The sequence below is a fragment of the Rhinoderma darwinii genome, chromosome 1 (genome assembly GCF_050947455.1).
Source record: "Rhinoderma darwinii isolate aRhiDar2 chromosome 1, aRhiDar2.hap1, whole genome shotgun sequence".
NCBI classification, from domain to species: Eukaryota; Metazoa; Chordata; class Amphibia; order Anura; family Rhinodermatidae; genus Rhinoderma; species Rhinoderma darwinii.
Window position 1 is genome coordinate 533,617,299 of NC_134687.1, and position 19,361 is coordinate 533,636,659.

At 44.1% G+C, this 19,361-nt stretch overlaps 1 protein-coding gene across 3 annotated transcripts in view; it reads right to left on the reverse strand.

Moving 5' to 3' along the window:
- RHOBTB3 (Rho related BTB domain containing 3) overlaps positions 1–19,361 on the reverse strand; it is a 101,318-nt gene that overhangs the window by 72,177 nt on the left and 9,780 nt on the right. For all 3 annotated transcript variants that reach the window (XM_075854844.1, XM_075854845.1, XM_075854843.1), the window contains exons 2-3: positions 13,964–14,159; positions 6,498–6,690 (exon numbers count right to left, since the gene is read on the reverse strand). In XM_075854844.1, coding sequence (XP_075710959.1) covers positions 6,498–6,690; positions 13,964–14,159 — 389 coding nt within the window. The remainder of the gene's footprint in view (positions 1–6,497; positions 6,691–13,963; positions 14,160–19,361) is intronic.

Below are 19,361 nucleotides of genomic sequence, written 5' to 3' on the forward strand. Positions count from 1 at the left end.
GGGTACATGGGACTTATTGATTAACTTTTATTTTATTTTTTATGGTGGAATGGGAGAAAAAAAGGAATTTTGACATTTTGGACGCCGTTCACCCGGCGGTCTAATTTATGCGTTAACTTTATTGTCATAACGATCGTGGTGATACCATATATGTGTATGTGTTACTTTTTTTCTTACACTTTTAGGCCTCATGCACACGACCGTAAAAACTCCCATTATTACGGGTCGTAATTACGACCAGTAATAACGGGCTCATAGACTTCTATTGGCCACGGGTACCTTCCCGTTTTCTTACAGGAAGGTGCCCGTGCCGTTGAAAAAGATAGAACATGTCCTATTTCAGGCCGTAATAACGGCACGGGCAGCCCATAGAAGTCTATGGAGCTCCCGTAATGACGGGTGGCTACATGTGTGCACCCGTCATTACGGCAGCGTTGCTAGGCGTCGTCAGTAAATAGTCACTGTCCAGGGTGCTGAAAGAGTTAACTGATCGGCAGTAACTCTTTCAGCACCCTGGACAGTGAATTCCGATCACAATATAGAGCAACCTGTAAAAAAAAAAAAGACGTTCATACTTAGCGAGAACTTCCTGCTTCTTCCTCCAGTCCGGTCTCCCGGCCGTTGCCTTGGTGACGCGTCCCTCTCAACATCCGGCCCGACATCCCTGGATGACGTTTCAGCCCATGTGATCGCTGCAGCCAATCACAGGCCAATCACATACTGCAGCGGTCACATGGATTGCCGCGTCATCCAGGAATGTCGGGCTGGATGTCAAGAGAGGGACGCGTCACCAAGGCAACGGCCGGGTACGTATGAATTTCTTTTACTTTTACCTCGGAAAGGGCTGCCCCTTCTCTCTATCCTGCACTGATAGAGAGAAGGGGCTGCCGATTAGTGCAGTGCAATTTCTCATCGAAAACGTGCCCGTAAATACGGGTGGAATACTGGTGACACAGGACCCGTATTTACGCCAGTATTTACAGGAGGGAAAAAATACGTTCGTGTGCATGAGGCCTTACTAAATAAAAAACTGTTTTATTTTATTTTTACTGTAATTTTATTTTTATTTTTTTTCATAAACTTTAACTGTTTTACTTTTTTTTTTTGTCCCACTTGGGGACTTCACCAAGCGATCTGCTGATCGCTTATATAATGCTTTGGTATACTTAGTATACGAAAGCTATATTGCCTGTCAGTGTAAAATGACTGGCAATCTAATAGGCCATGCCTCTGGCATGGCCTAATAGGCAGTTGCTGAAGGCCTTTGTTAGGCCCCTGGCTGGCATAGAAAACCAACAACACCCCGCGATTTATTTGCGGGGGCACCGATGGGGTGACCGAGGGAGCTTTTGACAGCGGCATCTAATGGGTTAAACTGCCGGAATCGGAGCGTGCTTCGATTGCGGCAGTTGTGGCAGGAGCCAGGCTGTGTAAAACAGCCATGCTCCTGCCGCTGATTGCGTGGGTACACTGGCAGTACCCACCCGATCAGATAGATGGATATACCCATCACTATGTGGGAACGAACACCTGCTTGCGACGGATATATCCGTCGCTCGTCATTAAGGGGTTAAAACCTGATAAGAAGCACCTAGATTGTAGTTCATACTTGCCCATATCGTTACTAAACATATATTATAAACTACTGACCAAGATGCTGGTGAATCACATCAATATTATTATCCAAGCCTTGATCCACTAGTAACAAACCCTTGTTCATGCCCGGGAGATCGGCATCTGTAAATCTTAGACGTACCCACGTCATTTCCCAAATAGGGGCCTCTCGAAAAAAGAATAGGGCATTAGCCTCTCTTGATGCCGCCAAAGCATGTGACTCTGTTGAATGGCCATTCCTTACACAAATTTGGCTTTGGCGACACATTTGTGAACTGGATCTATATAAATCTACTAAAGCAGCCACAGCCGTAAGCGGTTCTATGTTCACTAGAGCAACCCATCAGGGATACCCACTGCTTTCCATCTTGTACGCTTTAGCCATAGAGCCGTTCGCTATACTTCTAATGGATAATCCGGCATAGGCAGGAATATCTATAGGTCATATGTGAAGACAAGATAGCATTATACGCTTATGACTTAATGATTTTTCTCTCCAATCCTTGTCTTTCCCTTACATGTTATTGCCCATATGAATACTTTTGAGGAGTAATCCGGACTGCATATTAAGTTCTTCTTCACGCCTTTCTCCCAGATACAGGGTTTGAACCTGGGGAATCCTTTTGTGGCCTTCAAATCACCCCCATGTTCAAATATTTAGGGATTCACATCATTACCATAGAAACTACGTGAACATAAATATTTACCCATTGATAGAGCACTTTAAATATAAATTTAAGATATGGGGCTCTTTACCTCTTTCTCTGGCAGGGAGGATTAATTTAATAAAAATGATTGTGTTGCCTTAATGCCTATATGCTCTAAGGGTATGTTCACACGGCTTACGTCCGAAAATGCGCCTCGTTAGCGTTGGCAAACATCTGCCCATTGAAAGCAATGGGCTGACGTTTGTCTGTTCACACGAGGCGTATATTTACGCGTCGCTGTCAAAAGACGGCGCGTAAATAGACGCCCGCGCCAAAGAAGTGTCATGTCACTTCTTTAGACGTAAATGGAGCCGTTTTCCATGGACTCCATGGAAAACCAGCTCCAGTTACGTCTGTAATGGACGCGGCGTTCAAGCGCCTGCACATGCCGTTACGGCTGAAATGACGGGGCTGTTTTCTCCTGAAAACAGCCCCGTAATTTCAGCCGTTATGGACGCTGCCGTGTGAACATACCCTAAATGTTTCTGGACAATGGACCCTCTTATGTCATCATTCATTTGGGGCAGATCTAGACCTAAACTGAAGATCTTCGCCCTGCAACGTCCCAAACAGTCTGCTAAGATTTACTTCTATATTATATAGCGAGTCAACTTAAATATGTTAGGAACTAACTACTGCCTGACCCTTTACCTGGACCCTAGGCTCATTTAGCGCACTTTTTGGATATCACATTTATTTGCTCAGTGCTGGAGAACCCTTGTTACTATTTGGGAAAACTCTTACCTATACATAAGTTAGTTGAACATGTTTGAAGACAAATCAGGTCCACAGCAGACATTATTGCAGATATGCCTCTATGGCACAATTCATGCTTCCACGGTATTCAATCACTGCAAGAGCCTCTGGTGTGGAAGCAGTTTGTTGTCCTAAAGGTCCTCGTACACGGCCCGTCCTGGGCTGTGTAAACGAGCGCCGATCAATGAGACAGCTTGTTGATCGGCGCTGGTTTACTCCTTTCACAAGGAGCTAGTATGGGGACGAGCACTCGTTACTCCGATCGCTCGTCCCCATACATTATTATCATGTTGGCAGCACGTCTCCATGCCTACACAGGGAGATGTGCTGCCGACAGTGATAATATTTTTCATTTTTAAAACTATATGACCAACAGTTGATTGAGCATTTGCTCGTTCATCTGCTGATCGCTGCCCTGTTTACACAGGTCAATTATCAGCAACGAGCATTTTATGAATGAGCGTTTGCCCGATAATTGGCCCGTGTAAAAGGGCCTTTACACTAAGAGATGTTTATGTAGATAAAGTCTTTGTGTCTTTTGACCAACTGCAATCGAACCATGACATTCCATGCTCTATTATTTTTCCGATATGTTCAGGTAAGTTATACATTTTCTAGCCAGTTCCCCACCCCTAGACCGTGCATATCTCATTACCCCCTAAATTATGTCCTTCGGTCCCTGGGAGCATGTGGCTTAATATTTGGCCTATGCTCTCACTTGGTTACGTCTAAAATAAGAGCAGGTGCCTCTTCCTCCCTTGGACAGGTGGAAAAATTGATACCTACCTTGACAGAAGAAACCTTTAAAGAGATTTTAGTATCACCTTTATTTTTGACACCCACAGCTGACAATTAACTTATTCAAATCTGTATACTACACCATTGTTACTTAAAGGGGATCTTTAACTAGTTTATTAATTCCCTATTTCCTAACTAATCTAATAGGCGCTATGATGCTGATAACTACAGTGTGATTTGTTTTCAAAAACGTTTATTATTTGCATTTTTCTAAATATGCTAATTTGCCTATACTTGCCAAATGGCAGGTTACTCTTTCTTTTCACTCTGGGCGGTGTAATGTTTTCTGTATTACGCTGTCCAATCAGCGTTGTAGAGTTCTCCTCTTCCCAGCCTAGCAACACATCATATGATCATATAGTACAGCCGGTGATATGGCTATTTGAAGTGATCCCCCTTCCCTCCAGCCTCAGTCTTTAACACTGTGTAAAGCAGCTTCATGCTGGTAGGACAGCGTCAGAGGCTGTGATGTAGCTCCCCCTCAGGAGAATTGCTGATGTTGACGTCCACTTGTCTAGTATAGCCTCACTTGCATATTTAGGAGAAAAAGCTCAGAACTTTTAAAATAATAAATGTTTTGGAACACAATTTTCACTAGCATGATCAGTGTGACAGAGCCTATTAGATTAGCTAGGATATTGGGCATTACGAAACTAGTGACAGATCCTCTTTAACTCCGGTCTGGTTACATAAAATAGGGAGAACATCCTACACCGGATGTATTAGATATATTTGTACTTTTATTACTATTATTTAGATTACTGGAACATGATTTGGGACTGCCCAATGATTCAGGGCTTTTGGAAGGAGGTCACGTATCTGCTCTTCAAAGTTCTCAGTATACCTATACCACATGCGCCAGAAGTTTGTCTATTTGGAATTCTTGAGGTGGAGATATGATAACCAAACATTACAGTATTTCTTCAGGAAACCTTTTTTTGGCCAGAAAAGCTATATTTCTCAGTTGGATGGATTGTAGACCCCCTCACTCTCTAGTCCAGGTAAATTTGACAAGATGTGGGGCATATGGTGTGCCTCCCCACTTACCTTACACACTCCTCGATCATATTCCTTATCCCTGACGTCCCTATGCAGATAGGCCAGGTCTTTGGGGCATAGTGACTTCCAAAAGCATGACTGTGTATATGTATGGATATGCTGTTCTGTTGGTGCGAATGTTTATACGCAAGTTTCAATATGTATGTGTAATATGAGATGCTGAAGTCCTGTAATTGCTCTGTATCTTTCATTATAATGTATTCTCATTATCAAACTGCTTGTCAATTCAGAATAATCTGTGTTCTGTATAAGTTTTAATAAAACGAGTTTAAAAAAAACAATGAAGTTCCAGGGAAATGGCCATTATTGGGTACGACAAAATGGGACCGCATCAAGACAGAAGATATAAAAATGGGTTATTCTACTGCAGTGGCAGTATCTCAGTCTGTTGCAATATTTGCATAGCAATAGTCATTCACTTTTTTTTATCCTAATTTATATTTTTACATTTATATTTTTGTCTTGCAACGGTTGCATGTGCATGCGATTCTCGAACAACTCTAAAGGGGGTTTTACACTGGGCGATTATCGGGCAGACGAGCGTTCATAGAACGCACATAATTGCCCTGTGTAAACAGGGCAGCAATCAGCAGATGAACGAGCAAACACTCAATCATCTGTTGGTCGTATCATTTTAAAAGAGTAAAATATTATCTTTGTAGGCAGCATATTTGGCGCGCTGTCGTCATGATAATAATGTATGGGGACGAGCGATCGGAGTAACGACTGCTCGTCCCCATCCATAGCTCCGTGTGACAGAAGCAAACGAGCACCGATCAACGATGTCTCGTCGATCGGCGCTCTCTAAACCGGCCGATTATCGGCTGATGTAAAAGGGCCTTAAGTCTGTGAGTAGCCTCAGATTGATAGCAGGTGTGCAGCAGGGGGGCAGGTAGGGCATGTGCGCCAGGTCATAGACACCAACAAGCCACTCTGCTTTTGCCCCTTTGCATTTAGATAAAGTGCTAAGGCATTATTGATTGTGCCTTGTGACACAAGCCTTAGGCCGGATTCACATGAGCGTGTGTGTTTTGCGCACGCAAAAAAATGCGGCGTTTTGCGTGCGCAAAAGGCACTTAGCAGCTCCGTGTGTCATCACCATAGGATGCGCAGCTGCGTGCTTTTCGCATGGCCGCCATCATTATGACTCTCTGTTTGGATGTTTGTAAACACAAAAGCTTTCTGTTTTCATTCATCCTTTTCACTGCTGTTGCGCGACTCACGCGCGTCCCACGGAAGTGCTTCCGTGTGGTGCGTGTGATTTTCACGCACCCATTGACTTCAATGGGTGCGTGATGCGCGAAATACGCACAAAGAACGGACATGTCGTGAGTTTTACGCAGCGGACTCAGGCAGCATAAAAAACACGGAACTGTCTGCATGGCCCCATAGACTAATATAGGTCCGTGCGACGCGCGTGAAAATCATGCGCGTTGCACGGACGTATTTAACGTTCGTCTGAATAAGCCCTTAAAGTGGTAATGCTCTGTACATTGATCTGCTAATAAACGATTATGACAAACAATTTCAGTAAGATATAGTAATATTAATAATTATACTCACCATTTTGTCTTGCACCAATTGCTAAAACGATTACTGGCACAGATCGGTTACTTAATATCTGTTTTAATAATGGAGCAATATTGTTCTTTATGTCCAAAAATAAACTTTTGTTGTTGACTGCAAACTTTAAAACAATGATATCTCCTTCTGCAACTGTAGCCTGAGACCGCTGCAAATCACTGGCGAATGTATCCTAGAAAAGAACAAGAATATTATTTTCAACTGCATTTTATTAAGATGCTTTCTATATGTTTAATTTTTTTATTCAATACTCCCCACAAACAGGACAGTGCATAGAAATCTCTTATTAGTGTCCTGACAACAAAAAGTTTTTGAATTTTAAGAAATCTGACTCAGCTCTAGGTTATTATTAGAATCTATTCATGGTTTCTGTAACACCCATGGCCGCGGGCCATCAGGTTTACTCACCTCCTGACGGCTGCAGCCATGAAACAGTGAGCGCTGGTCCGCATTTCCTCCTCAGGAGACGCCAGCGTTCACTTCCGCTTCACTCTGCTGTGTCCCGTAGGGTGCATGCGCACGCTCGTGCCCGCTCTTAAAGGGCCAGCGCGCGCACCTGAATTAGATAACCAAATTAGCCCATGAGCACCCTGGACTATAAGAAGGGCCCTGCCCCTTCCTGCATTGCCTGAGCGTTGTTGTCGTTTACCTATGTTCGTCACTGCAAATGGTCCCTTAAAGAGGCTCTGTCACCAGATTTTGCAACCCCTATTTCCAGATCGGCGCTGCAATGTAGATAAGAGTAACGTTTTTTTGTTTTTTTAAAAGAAGCATTTTTGGCCAAGTTATGACCATTTTTATATTTATGCAAATGAGGCTTTCTAAAGTACAACTGGGCGTGTTTTAAGGTAAAAGTACAACTGGGCGTGTATTGTGTATGTACATCTGGGCGTTTTTACTTCTTTTACTAGCTGGGCGTTGTGAATAGAAGTGTATGATGCTGACGAATCAGCATCATCCACTTCTCTTCGTTACCACCCAGCTTCTGGCAGTGCACAGACACACAGCGTGTTCTCGAGAAAGCCTCGTGCTATCCTGGTTCAAGTGCCGTTTAGAGCTGGAGTCATGTTGTGCTGTGTACAACGCCTTCCTGGTTACCCCACGCCTGGTGTCTGCCTGCTGCCAGGGTCCCATCCGAGCCTGTCTTCACTACTGGCTGAAGTTACCACAGGTACACCTATCCAAACTATTGACTTTGACTTCTACCCTGTTGGCCAGCTGATATACCGTCAAGGCGGTACGGCCGAGTGGGTCCACGCACCCAACGTGACAGTTTCCAAATTGACAAAAACATTTCTCTAGAGTTACATTTGACTGCCTCAATTCTATCTCCACACATAATATAATTTAATCTGCCCAATACAATACACCCTTCTTCCAGTTCTTTGCTAGATAAACCTTTGCAGTCAACAGCATTGGTTGCATTAATTTATTCCCATGGTGAATCTGTCATTCTTATTTTTAAAGCATATTAAATCAAACAGCATATCATTTTCTAAAAGTTCTTCACACACCTAAACTCCCACTATATATGGAGCATTGCTCCTACCTCTCCACAACCCTATAACATCTTCCACCATATATTTTTCTTATGGGGGTTATCCGAGGACCAAAAATTGATTGGAAATTATATTATTTGAAAATTAGTCACTTACTAATATACTTCATTTTTAACTCTGTCCTGAATCATGTAGTCCAAACCCGTAGTGCCGGAAGTCCTGTAGTTTTCATAATATTGATGACGTGCCAACACAGCCCCGTGTGACTGAGTTGCCTCTGCTGCTTCTGTTGGCATGTCATCAGGCACATGACCGCAAGGAGCTGGCAATCTAAGGCCCCATTCACATCACGCTTAGCCTTTCATCGGAGGTATAACTCAGGAAGACCACCGTCGTTTACCTCAGAGGAAAGGCCCAAACGTATCCCACTGTATGGCATACAGTGGGATACGTCTCCAGGGACTGGCCCTGGGAAAACTCCTGAGTTTGCTGTCCATATATGGACAGTGACATCAGGAGCTTTTCTAGGGCCGGAGTCCCGGGGTAGAGTATCTACTAGCGCTCTGCCCAGGGACTTTGGCGCAATGGAAGCTCCTGATGTCACTGTCCATATATGGACAGTGACATCAGGAGTTCTCCTATATTTGGGCCCCCCGAGCAGAGCATCAGCTGGCGCTCAACCCGGGGACTCCAACACTGCTCCCAGTGTAGAAATATGTGTGCGTGTATATATATATATGTAGGCTTAGTCCCAGTTTGCAGGTAAGTAGCTACATCGACTTACCTGCAAACGCCGATGCTGCTGCAGAATCATCTGTAGCCTCTGGTGCCGATGTGTCCTCGCTCGTCTGACACGATGCAGGACCTGGGGAAGTGACGTCACAGCGTGATCTGCCAGAAGCTGGGCGTTCTGAAGAGAAGTGGATGATACTTCTCGTCAGAACGCCCAGCTAGTAAAAGAAGTAAAACGCCCCGATGTACGCACATAATACACGCCCAGTTGTACTTTTACTTTTCAACACGCCCAGTTGTACTTTTGCAAGCCTCATTTGCAGAAATACAAAAATGGTCATAACTTGGCCAAAAATGCTCGTTTTTTAAAAATAAAAACGTTACTCTTATCTCCATTGCAGCGCCTATCTGCTGCAATAGCAGATAGGGGTTGCAAAATATGGTGACAGAGCCTCTTTAAATAACTTTTTTAATCTGAAATGGAAGTCCATTTTTAATTATTATTGCCCCTCCTCTATATTCTTTTTCACATTAGAGCTAAAAATATTGGCTTTATTTAACATCTAAAAACCTAGATTAGTCTACTGAAAGGGTAAAAAAAATCTGGATAGACTTTGCGATATGTAAGAAATGCCTTACATCTTTTATTATGGAAATGAAAGCCCCTTACATTATGTGAAACCATACTACACATATTTCACTAGCTAATATGCTCAACAAGGAGTGAGATATTGGGCGGGGGGGGGGCAGTCAAGTAATACTTTGGAGACTAGAAGTACAGACAAATAACAAATCGAGTGCGAAAGGTGAGGACTTATTACCGACAACACAATCATATTTTATAGTTGTACAGTGAATACAAAAAAAAATGCTCTGCCCTCCCCCCCCCCCCCCCGCCGCTCCTCCAAACTCTTGAAATAAAACAGAAATAAGACAATACTTGTTTTTAAAGTTCTACCGATACAAAAAGAAAATGTGTGTAAACCATCAGATGTTCAATAATGAAAAATATGGTGAAGTTGAACTTATAAGTTGTTTTATAAAAAAAAAAAAAGTGTATGTACTGCCCTATGCTTCCTGCAGGTAAAGCCCTGTATATACCGATTAGTTTTCTGGAGATTTAGAAGCACTTCTTACATCATTTTCAATTATATTGCAATAACTCTATGTGACACTGATAGTTTTTTAATTTCTTGTTAAATCTGCCCAAATGCATAAAGTGTAGCTAAACGTTTGACAAACCTCTGACATGTCATAGTGACATGCCAGAGGTTTGGATTGGTGGGGGTCCGAGCACTGAGACCCCCAACAATCGCTAGAACGAAGTAGCTGAAGAGCTTGTGTGAGCGCTCAGTCACTTCGTGTCTGTTCGGCTTTTTCCGGAAATAAAGGTATCGTGTACGGACAATAGAAAATCTATGAGCCCGTACTCCAATACATCGGCTTTCCGGAAAAAGCTGAACAGACACAAAGTAGCTGAGCACTCACACGAGCGCTTCAGCTGCTTCGTTCTAGCGATTGGTGGGGGTCTCAGTGCTCGGACCCCCACCAATCCAAACTTCTGACATGTCACTATGACATGTCAGAAGTTTATCAAACATTTAGCTACACTTTATGATCACTCCTTTTCCGCAGAAACTGTAACTTCACTACAACTTTTTATGGGCCTTTCAAACAGGTCATCAGCTTCATGATGTACGATTTTAAGCTTCTCATAGATACAGATGTAACAAAGTTTAACAGCACTGTAGAACAAGACACGGACCACACATCAACAATATAAACTTTGATCTATAGCTGCTAGGCACAATTTTTATAAACATGAACATGAGGTTTTTTGTTAAAATTTTGATCAAATTGCCACTTCACAGCAACTTATTTAAAGTGGGTCCCTACTCTATTAGTTGTAGCAACGCATAGCGGCCACCGCCAGTGCAATACCACTCCTGCAGAGGGAGAAACCCAGGGCCCAAAAACACCCATGCTGCCAGGCCAAGCAACCTTGGCTTTGGGCCACATCCCCCCACACAACACTGCAGCAACAGAGACCGCCACACAGCACCATAACATGTGAACAGATGGAATAAGCTCACCTTACCATGCGCTCCTGGTGGCCAACTGAGAGCACAAGAGCAGAAACACTTATGAGGTCATTCCCTAATTAAAATCACCTGGGCCAAATGTGTGGAGTGCTGGCGCCAAGTAAAACAAAAAAATATTAGGGGGATGCACTTCATTATTTATCAGTAGTGTAGAACAAGATATGGACCGCGCATCCACATGCGGTCTATGTCTTGTTCTACAGTACTGATGTAACAAAGTTTATCTTGACTCTGATAACTTGCTGCAGTGTGATATCACACAACAAAAGCCATTGGACATGTCTAGTTAAAGTTTCTTGCCACAGTGTATTTAACACGTTAAGAGTCAAGTTAAAGAATGCTACATCTGTACATGTCAAAAGATAGTATGGATGGGGAAACCCCCACTATTTGCTCCAACTTTGCCTCCAGTTGGTTGTGCTCAAAAGCAACAGTGTTGAACCATTAGGGTATGTATGTTCACATGCTTAATAAAAAACGTCTGAAAATACGGAGATATTCAAGGGAAAACAGCTCCTGATTTTCAGACGTTATTAAAGTGAAACTCACGTTTTTCGCGGCGTTTTTTACGGCAGTTTTTCTATAGAGTCAATGAAAAACGGCTCCAAAAACGGCTCAAGAAGTGACATGCACTTCTTTTTAGCGAGCTTTTTTTAAGCGACTGCGTAAAAAAAACGGCCCGTCGGAACAGAACGCAGTTTTCCCCATTGAAATCAATGGGCAGATTTTTGTTGGCGTTCTGCTTCCGATGTTTCGGCCGTTTACTGCCCGAAAAATGGCTGAAAATAATCCATGTGAACATACCCTTACAGTTAGATGTGTAGCTTGGAGGGGAGGGAGTGTTGGGGTGCATGTTCTGGTGCACCAACAAGCCTCTCTGCCTTGGTCAAGGTATTTGAATACAGGAATAGGGCATGGCACTGAATATTTGCATATTTGCCCCAGGTGGATAAAACCCTAGCTATGCATCTGATAACCGTAAATGGCCAACTGTGTCACTCCTATGTTTTTACTATAATAACCTACAGCTCATCAGTAGAATTCTGGTAATAGACCTGCAGGCACAGGTTGTCATAAAACAACCTATGTCTAATAACAGGACATTCAGTGAATTGCAGAGAACTTAAAATTCCCTACAAGCCTGATATATAATTACTAATAATGCCGGTCCCTAATATACTATTAAAAGCTCAAAAATAGAGCTGAACTTTACATAATAATTAAACCCATTATATTACTGTCCATCAAAACAGTCCATCTGAATGGTTTCCCATGTTCCCATACTATTGCTGTATCTGTTGAGAAAATCCTAGAAGATCAGATGTCAACATGTAGCCCTAATCCTCGTCTTACAGAGTGCCCACTCTACACACTTTGCAGAAAACCTTATTAACTATGGATTGCAGCATTATTCCCAATGCTCACTCTCTAGAATATACTTTCAGCAAATATGAACTCAGTGCTTCACATTTTTTTCAGTCATTACAGTCTGAAGCGTTGGCGATGGACATAGAAAATGTACAATGAAACTTTTATGTGAAAATGTAGTTGGAGAAGTAGGCATGGGTCTAGCACAGTATCTTAATTAACAAGTATGTTACAGGACATTCCTGTGAAGGACAAGGACAATGTACCCATACATTCTTATTATCAGTTCACAGACAACATTGGCTGTAAACATAAATGAGAAAAGAAACTAAAATAAAAACACCACGTCTTCTCATCCCTGCCTGCCTGAATGGTCAGGACAAGTCATGGGAGTTTTCAGACAACCATAAGAAGCGTATCTTATAATTATACTGACAATAATCATCTGACAAAGCTAAAGTCAAATATCCGGTTCGGGTTGTATATTTCCTTGCTCGACTAGTTTCAGAACTTTGTATGATGGTCCAAAATCATAGTTTTTAGGTGAACCATCTGAACTAATCTGAAAATAGAGCAGGACACAGGGATTTAAAGCGTAAGAATCACCTATTAATAAAGCAATGCTTTAAAGTCACCCACAGATTCACCAACAGAACGTCAAAATATAACAGTAAATAGTCTCTGAGTGGATTGCAAAGGGTAAAATTTAGGCTAGTATCACACTGTGTATGTCAGGAATAGCTCCATACATACTGTATATGCTGTATATGCTACATGGAGGCTGTGACAGATGCCTAACAGTGCTTGAGAAAGTGTATGGATGTTCAGATAGCACCAGTACTGGGGGAGGGGGTGCACGGATAGGGGCCCAACCCGAATCTGTATAAGAAAAAAGTATCCGGCACACCAATTGAAGTAAAACTAATATTTTTATTTTTGTTATTGATCTTAGTGCTTGAGAAAGGTCCTACTGGACTGAAACGTTGCATATTTGGGTGAATAAAATTCCCTTTACATTTTGGATGTGCTGCCTCGTCTCTCTTCTTCTGGATTACACCAAGGGACATTGGATCAGGTTCTGTTGCACCCATATTATTTTTCATATCTGGAGCTGTGATACCTTGTCGTTTGTTAGATGCCTAACAGTGGTATCCATCACCCATAGACTATTATGAGATTTGCTTAACAGATACATTGTGAGTTTTTTCATCACATATTCGTTAAACTTTGGTTGACAGATACGTCATGAAAAAGCTCACAGTGTATCCATTAAACAGATTCTATACGATGGCATCCGTCATCCATAGGCCTATATGGTATCCGTTCAATGGATACTTTTTATACCGACATATACTGGCCAGAAGGAGGCCAAAAGGACTTTTTGAATTCGTCTGACTAATGGACCCCTATGTAGATATTTAGCGTGTACGTCGGGAGCTTTACTCTTATGCTCAATTTAATGCAGATTAAATCTGCATGTAAACTGTAAAATGTATACATATTAATTTTAAGGGTATGTGCACACTTGGCGGATACGCTGTGTAAATGTACGCAGCATAGCTGACCTAGAACCAGCAGCGAATTCCGGCCGAAAAACCGCACCAAATATTGCTGCTACTGTAATACACTGTGGATTTTCCACAATGAAATCCACTGTGGAATATCCGCAGCTAAGTGATTGAGTCGTTGAAACAAGGGCAACTTGTTTTAGCCATTATTTATTTATTTTATTTTTAGAACTTACCCAGTCAGGACACTCATGCACCACTATTTCCACATTGCCCAGAACATTGGCTTGGTAGACCCTGAAAACTGGGTGGCTGTCCTCTATATACAGTCCATTAGATCTGTGTCCAAGATAGAAAGAGACCACGTTCGAATTCCCTTCATCCTCAAATAATCCATTGTCCTCATTCCCAAGAGACACAATCTGAATTGACCTTAAACAAATACACAAGTTAATCCACAGTCTAAATATTTAGATACTTTATAAGGTTAATTAAACAATCACAATGTAGTCTGTAAAGGTTAATAAACAAAATAAATTTTAGTGTAACAAGATGTAATAGGTCCAGAAGTACATGTTCACAGAATACTGTCCCAGTTACTCTCAAACACCAAATACCCAAAGCTAAGTGACATCAGAGATATACACCATACACGTATTCCAAGAACTGGACTATGGGGAGGGCACCATTTAAGGTCTTTAACTTCCAGTTCTCTCCAGTGCTTCCCAGACACTATATAGTGTGTATGTATGTATGTTTGTATGTATTTATGTATATCTATATATATATATATATATATATATATATATATATATATATATATATATATATATTTGTGTTTAAATTTAATTTAGGGTCTAATCTTCCCTCTCCTTGGCTCTAGCTCTAATGCCCCACTGCTAACAAGAAGAAATCTGATGGAAGAGTATACAGGTTTATTGCCATAGGCAGATGAGGATAAGTTGCTGCCATGTTCATCTAGCTTAGCTCCTGGTTAAAAATAGGTTCAAGTATGTTAAAATCCCTGAAAAGAATCGGTGCCCCCATACACATTAGATTGTCGCTAGATCCTATTGATTTTCAGAGGCATCTGCCAACAATTATCTAATGTGTATGGCTATCTTCAGGTACTGGAGAGCATTTTTTTTTCTTTGCCGAGTGGTCTTGGCCAATCTTAACCCCTTCCCTTATAATTACGTAAATGTACATCATGGGAAGGCTCCCCTTCTCGCATCCTGATGTGCATGTATGTGATGGTGACCGCGTGGGAAGAGAAGCTGTGCCCACACGACCACCGTGGGAGCCCAGTGTGTCTGAAAGCCAGGCACCTGCTGAGATGGCCGGGATTGGAGAAACCTCAGATTGCGGCCATTTAGCCCCTTAAATGCCAGGTCAATAGTGACCGCAGTATTTAGGTAGTTTAGCAGTGGGAGGGGCTCCCTCTGTCACCCATCGGCGGCCCGTGAACACGATCACCGGCTGGTTGCCTTGGCAGCCCGGGGCCTAACATATACCTCCAGGTCTGAAATAATTACATGCCGATAAGGCCGTACCTGTAGAACTGACAGGCAGTAATGCTTTGGTATACGTTCGTTCATCTGCTGATCGTATTGTTTAAAAAAACTGAAATATAATCGTTGTCGGCAGCACATCTGCCGACATGATAATAATGTATAGGGACGAGCGATCGGAGAAACGACTGCTCGTCCCCATACATAGCTCCTTGTGACAGGAGCAAACGAGCGCTGATCAACGAGCTGTCTCGTTGATTGCCGCTCGCTGCACCAGCCAATTTTCAGAAAAAAATTATTAAATACAGCTAAATAAAGTGAATTAAAAATGTAAAAAGGGGGTGTGGCCAGCTATAGGAGAGAGTGAGGACGTGCTTTCCTTAGCTCCTCCACCAGCTTTTGCTAAATCGGCTAACATCCACTCCCTGCAATGGGGAAGGCTACTAAAAAGAACAAGGCTGCAGCCCCTACCCGTCCCTCATCTCCCCAGAGTGACATTGGGTACTATTTTGGGTGACAGACCCCGAAGCAGCTGAGGACTCTGCTCCGGACTGAGGCCCGAGGTCAAGATGGCGCGCCCGGCCTCTCCACCTTCGCTGTCCCAGTGCTCCGGGATCCCTGAGATGTCCCCAGATGACGTCGCGTTACCTTCCCAGGTGCAACTGCTGGAAGCCTCTGACTCCCTGCCTCCTCCTCGGGATGTCGGTGGTGATGAGGCCCGGACGACACCACTTGCAACCATCCAAGATGGCCATCGGGACTTTCCTGTGCTAAGTCTCGGGCCTGCTCAGACAAGTACGGCCCTCCTAACAGTGGTGCTGGATTCCCTGCCTGCCCCGGAGGCCTCCGGTGATACCTCTGCGGCGGCCGCTCTCCTTGCTGCAGAGCACGTGGCTTTCCAAGATGGCCGCCGGCCCTCTCCGGTGGAGACACAGACGCCGGGACTCTGTCTCCCTCACACACTCCTTCCACGGCCTGCGGGCCCTCCTCTTCCAGTCCCTGTCTGCAGGCTGTTCACGCCCAATCCGGGAACGGCTGGGCTGCTGTATTTCGAGCCGGCGATCTCTGTTACAGCGGATTTACCTCCTTCATCTGCCGGTGCACAGCTGGAGGCTCCATCCAGGAGGCACAGTGAGTACCGAGGTCCTGGGCCTCATGCCACCTTGTCTGCTGTTAGGCCTTCAGGGCTGGAGGCCCCAGACCTCCTCCATCCTCCTCAAGGCCCTGCGCTGGTAGGGGCTTCCCCCTCTTGGTCCTCTGGCTCCTCATGGGGCAGCTCCCCTAATATGCAGCCGACCATAACACTGTCCGTGCCTCTGGGGTCTCCCCCATATCACTGGACTTTGCCTGTATTGCACACCCATAGCCAAGGATCTCTGTTCCATTCCTCTACTCATCCTGGCCCAGATTATGCTCATGCTCCTGATGATATTCTGGCTGTTCTCGGATTAAGTCTTTCAGACTCCTCATCTGTGCCTGTCTGTGAAAACAGACCAGCTACTCTTTCAGATATCCGTCAGCTTGCTCAATTGTTACCCACTAGGGCTGATATGACTTCCTTTGCCAAACAGATTGTGGAAGAATGTAAGCTGCAGTTTACCAAGTTCCATGCTGAACTTTCCTCACTTTCTACGAGGGGGGACACCCCTACTCAGGACTGTGTCGCTGACACTGCCACTATTGCAAATATTCAATCTACTATCCAACAGCACTCGACTCAATTGTTCATTTTGAACAACATCTCGATGATATTGAGAATCGTAACCGGAGGAACAATTTACATATTAGGGATTACCCGAATCCATTCCTGCATCTGATCTGTTCTCTACTCGGTCTACCATCTTCAATAACTTATTGGGCCGTCCGCCGAATACTCATATAGAAATTCAATCGGGCACATCGGGCCCTACGTCCACTGAGTATTGATCAGCGGCCAAGGGATTTCATTTGCCGAATCCACTTTTACACCATCAAGACAACCGCCCATAATTCTTCATCAATGTACGCAGATACGTATCTTGCCAGATCTGTCTAGACATTCCCTTGCGCAAAGATCTGCTCTCAAACCCCTTCTGGAGGTACTCCGGAGCCGAGGCATCATCTACAGATCGGGCTTCCCTTTTGCCCTGATGGTCAGACAAGATGGTCGCACCTATACTATACAATCCCCGACTGACTTGCCTCTTTTTTTGCGGGACTTAGACCTTCCTCATGTTTCACTACCGGAGTGGCCCTCGCTGTTATCCTCTGCAGGCGGAGGATCTCGGACGGGACGCCCGCACTCTGTGCCTTTGCCTACCACTGGGGGTCGCCCCCCACGCGGGCCCAGCAGACGGTCTAGACGCAGGCACGAATGTGACCCTACACCGCCTGCGGAGACTGCCCGTTCGGCGTGATGATCTGAGTTGCCTTGTCGCTGTCATATATACTCTGGGTCTTATGTTACTTTGTTAGCTATAATCGTTCTATCAGCTCCTGTAATTTATCCTTTTTTTCTTATTTGCTGTTAGATATCGAGCTTGCCTTTTTGTTTTGAGTATTGTTTTCAAATGCCTTACAATTCCTTCCTCCCTCTTTTATTTACAGTGCGTATATAATGTTAGCTGTTCATACTTATACTACTGTAAGCTGGGGAGTGCGGATAGCTCTTATGCGTAGCTGTCCCCTTCCCCCTGTAGGTACTGGACCGAGCCTTTGATCCACCGCATTTCTGCGCTTAGCTTGCGCGGCAGTTGTTTTCTTACTGCCTCTTTTGTTTGAATCTTTGTTTTTGTTTTTCTCTCATGCTGTGCTTTCTATTTCTAGCTTGTCTCCTTGCCCTTTTCTCCTCATGTTGACCCTGGACTCCTGCCTTTGTTTCTTCCGGAACACCTCAGCGAGCCGTTTAGTCTGCATCCATGGCTGACCTTACTATAGCCTCCTTCAATGCGTAGGGGCTGAACACTCCTGAAAGAGGGCGCGAATCCTACACCATCTTCACAAGCGTAAGGTACACATTGCATGATTCCAGGAAACACACTTCAAGGAAGGACATTCCCCTACCATTAAGCATACATTTTTACACTAATTGGCATTTCAATAACAATCCCCTTTCCAGATTGTGTGGAGTTGCCATAGCTCTCCACAAATCTCTCCCCCATCAGGTTGTAAATTCTGTTGTAGACTCCGAAGCTAGATACATCATCCTCGTCCTTAATATCGGTTGGCGTGAGTTCACTGTGATTAATGCTTATGTTCCTAACCAGGGTCAGGTAGCTTTCCTTCTTAAACTCATAGATGCTGCCCTTCCGGTGGTCTGGGGACTGTGGTGTTGTGCGGAGACTTTAACCTTACTTTGGATCCGACGGTACATAACTCTACTGGTTGCTCTAATGTTGCATATGGTGCTATCAGGCGCGTGAGGCACGCTCTCTTACAGCGTCAAATTTGTGATACTTGGCATCTTCAACATCCCACTGAAAAGGATTATAGTTTTTATTCCCATCTGAATGGCACCTACAGTCGCTTGGATTACATTCTCCTTCAACATCATGCTCTTCCCTGGGTTGCCTCTACGTCCATCGGCAGTATCCTTTGGTCTGACCATGCCCCTGTGTATTGTACCTTACAGCTTCCTTTCCTCACTAAGGGCCCCTGGACTTGGAGACTTAATGAATCCCTGCTCCTGGATGGGGTATGTCATGCTGACCTGTTACAAACGGTTGAGCATTTCACATCTGATCACGCCCATGATGACACGTCTCCCATGGTACGGTGGGAGGCCCTTAAGTGTGTACTCAGGGGGGTCCTCATAAAACACGGTGCGCGCCTTAAAAGAGAGAGGGCTCACTCCCTTAAAACTGCTCTCCAAAAACTTAGCTCACTGGAACTGGCTCACAAGCATGTGCTTTCTCTTCCGATTTTGCGGGAGTTACAGGTTGCCCGACAGGACGCCAGATGTCTGTCGGACTCGTCCCAAAAGCGTGCCCTTCAAGTCTGTCGTAGTAAGTTTTATGAATTTGGCAACAAAAGCGGACACATGTTGGCCAGAGCTTTAAAGGCTCGGATAGCCAAGTTGCTTATACCAAACACTAAATCTCCTTCTGGCCATGTTGTTCACACGACCCCAGAGATAGCGGATTGC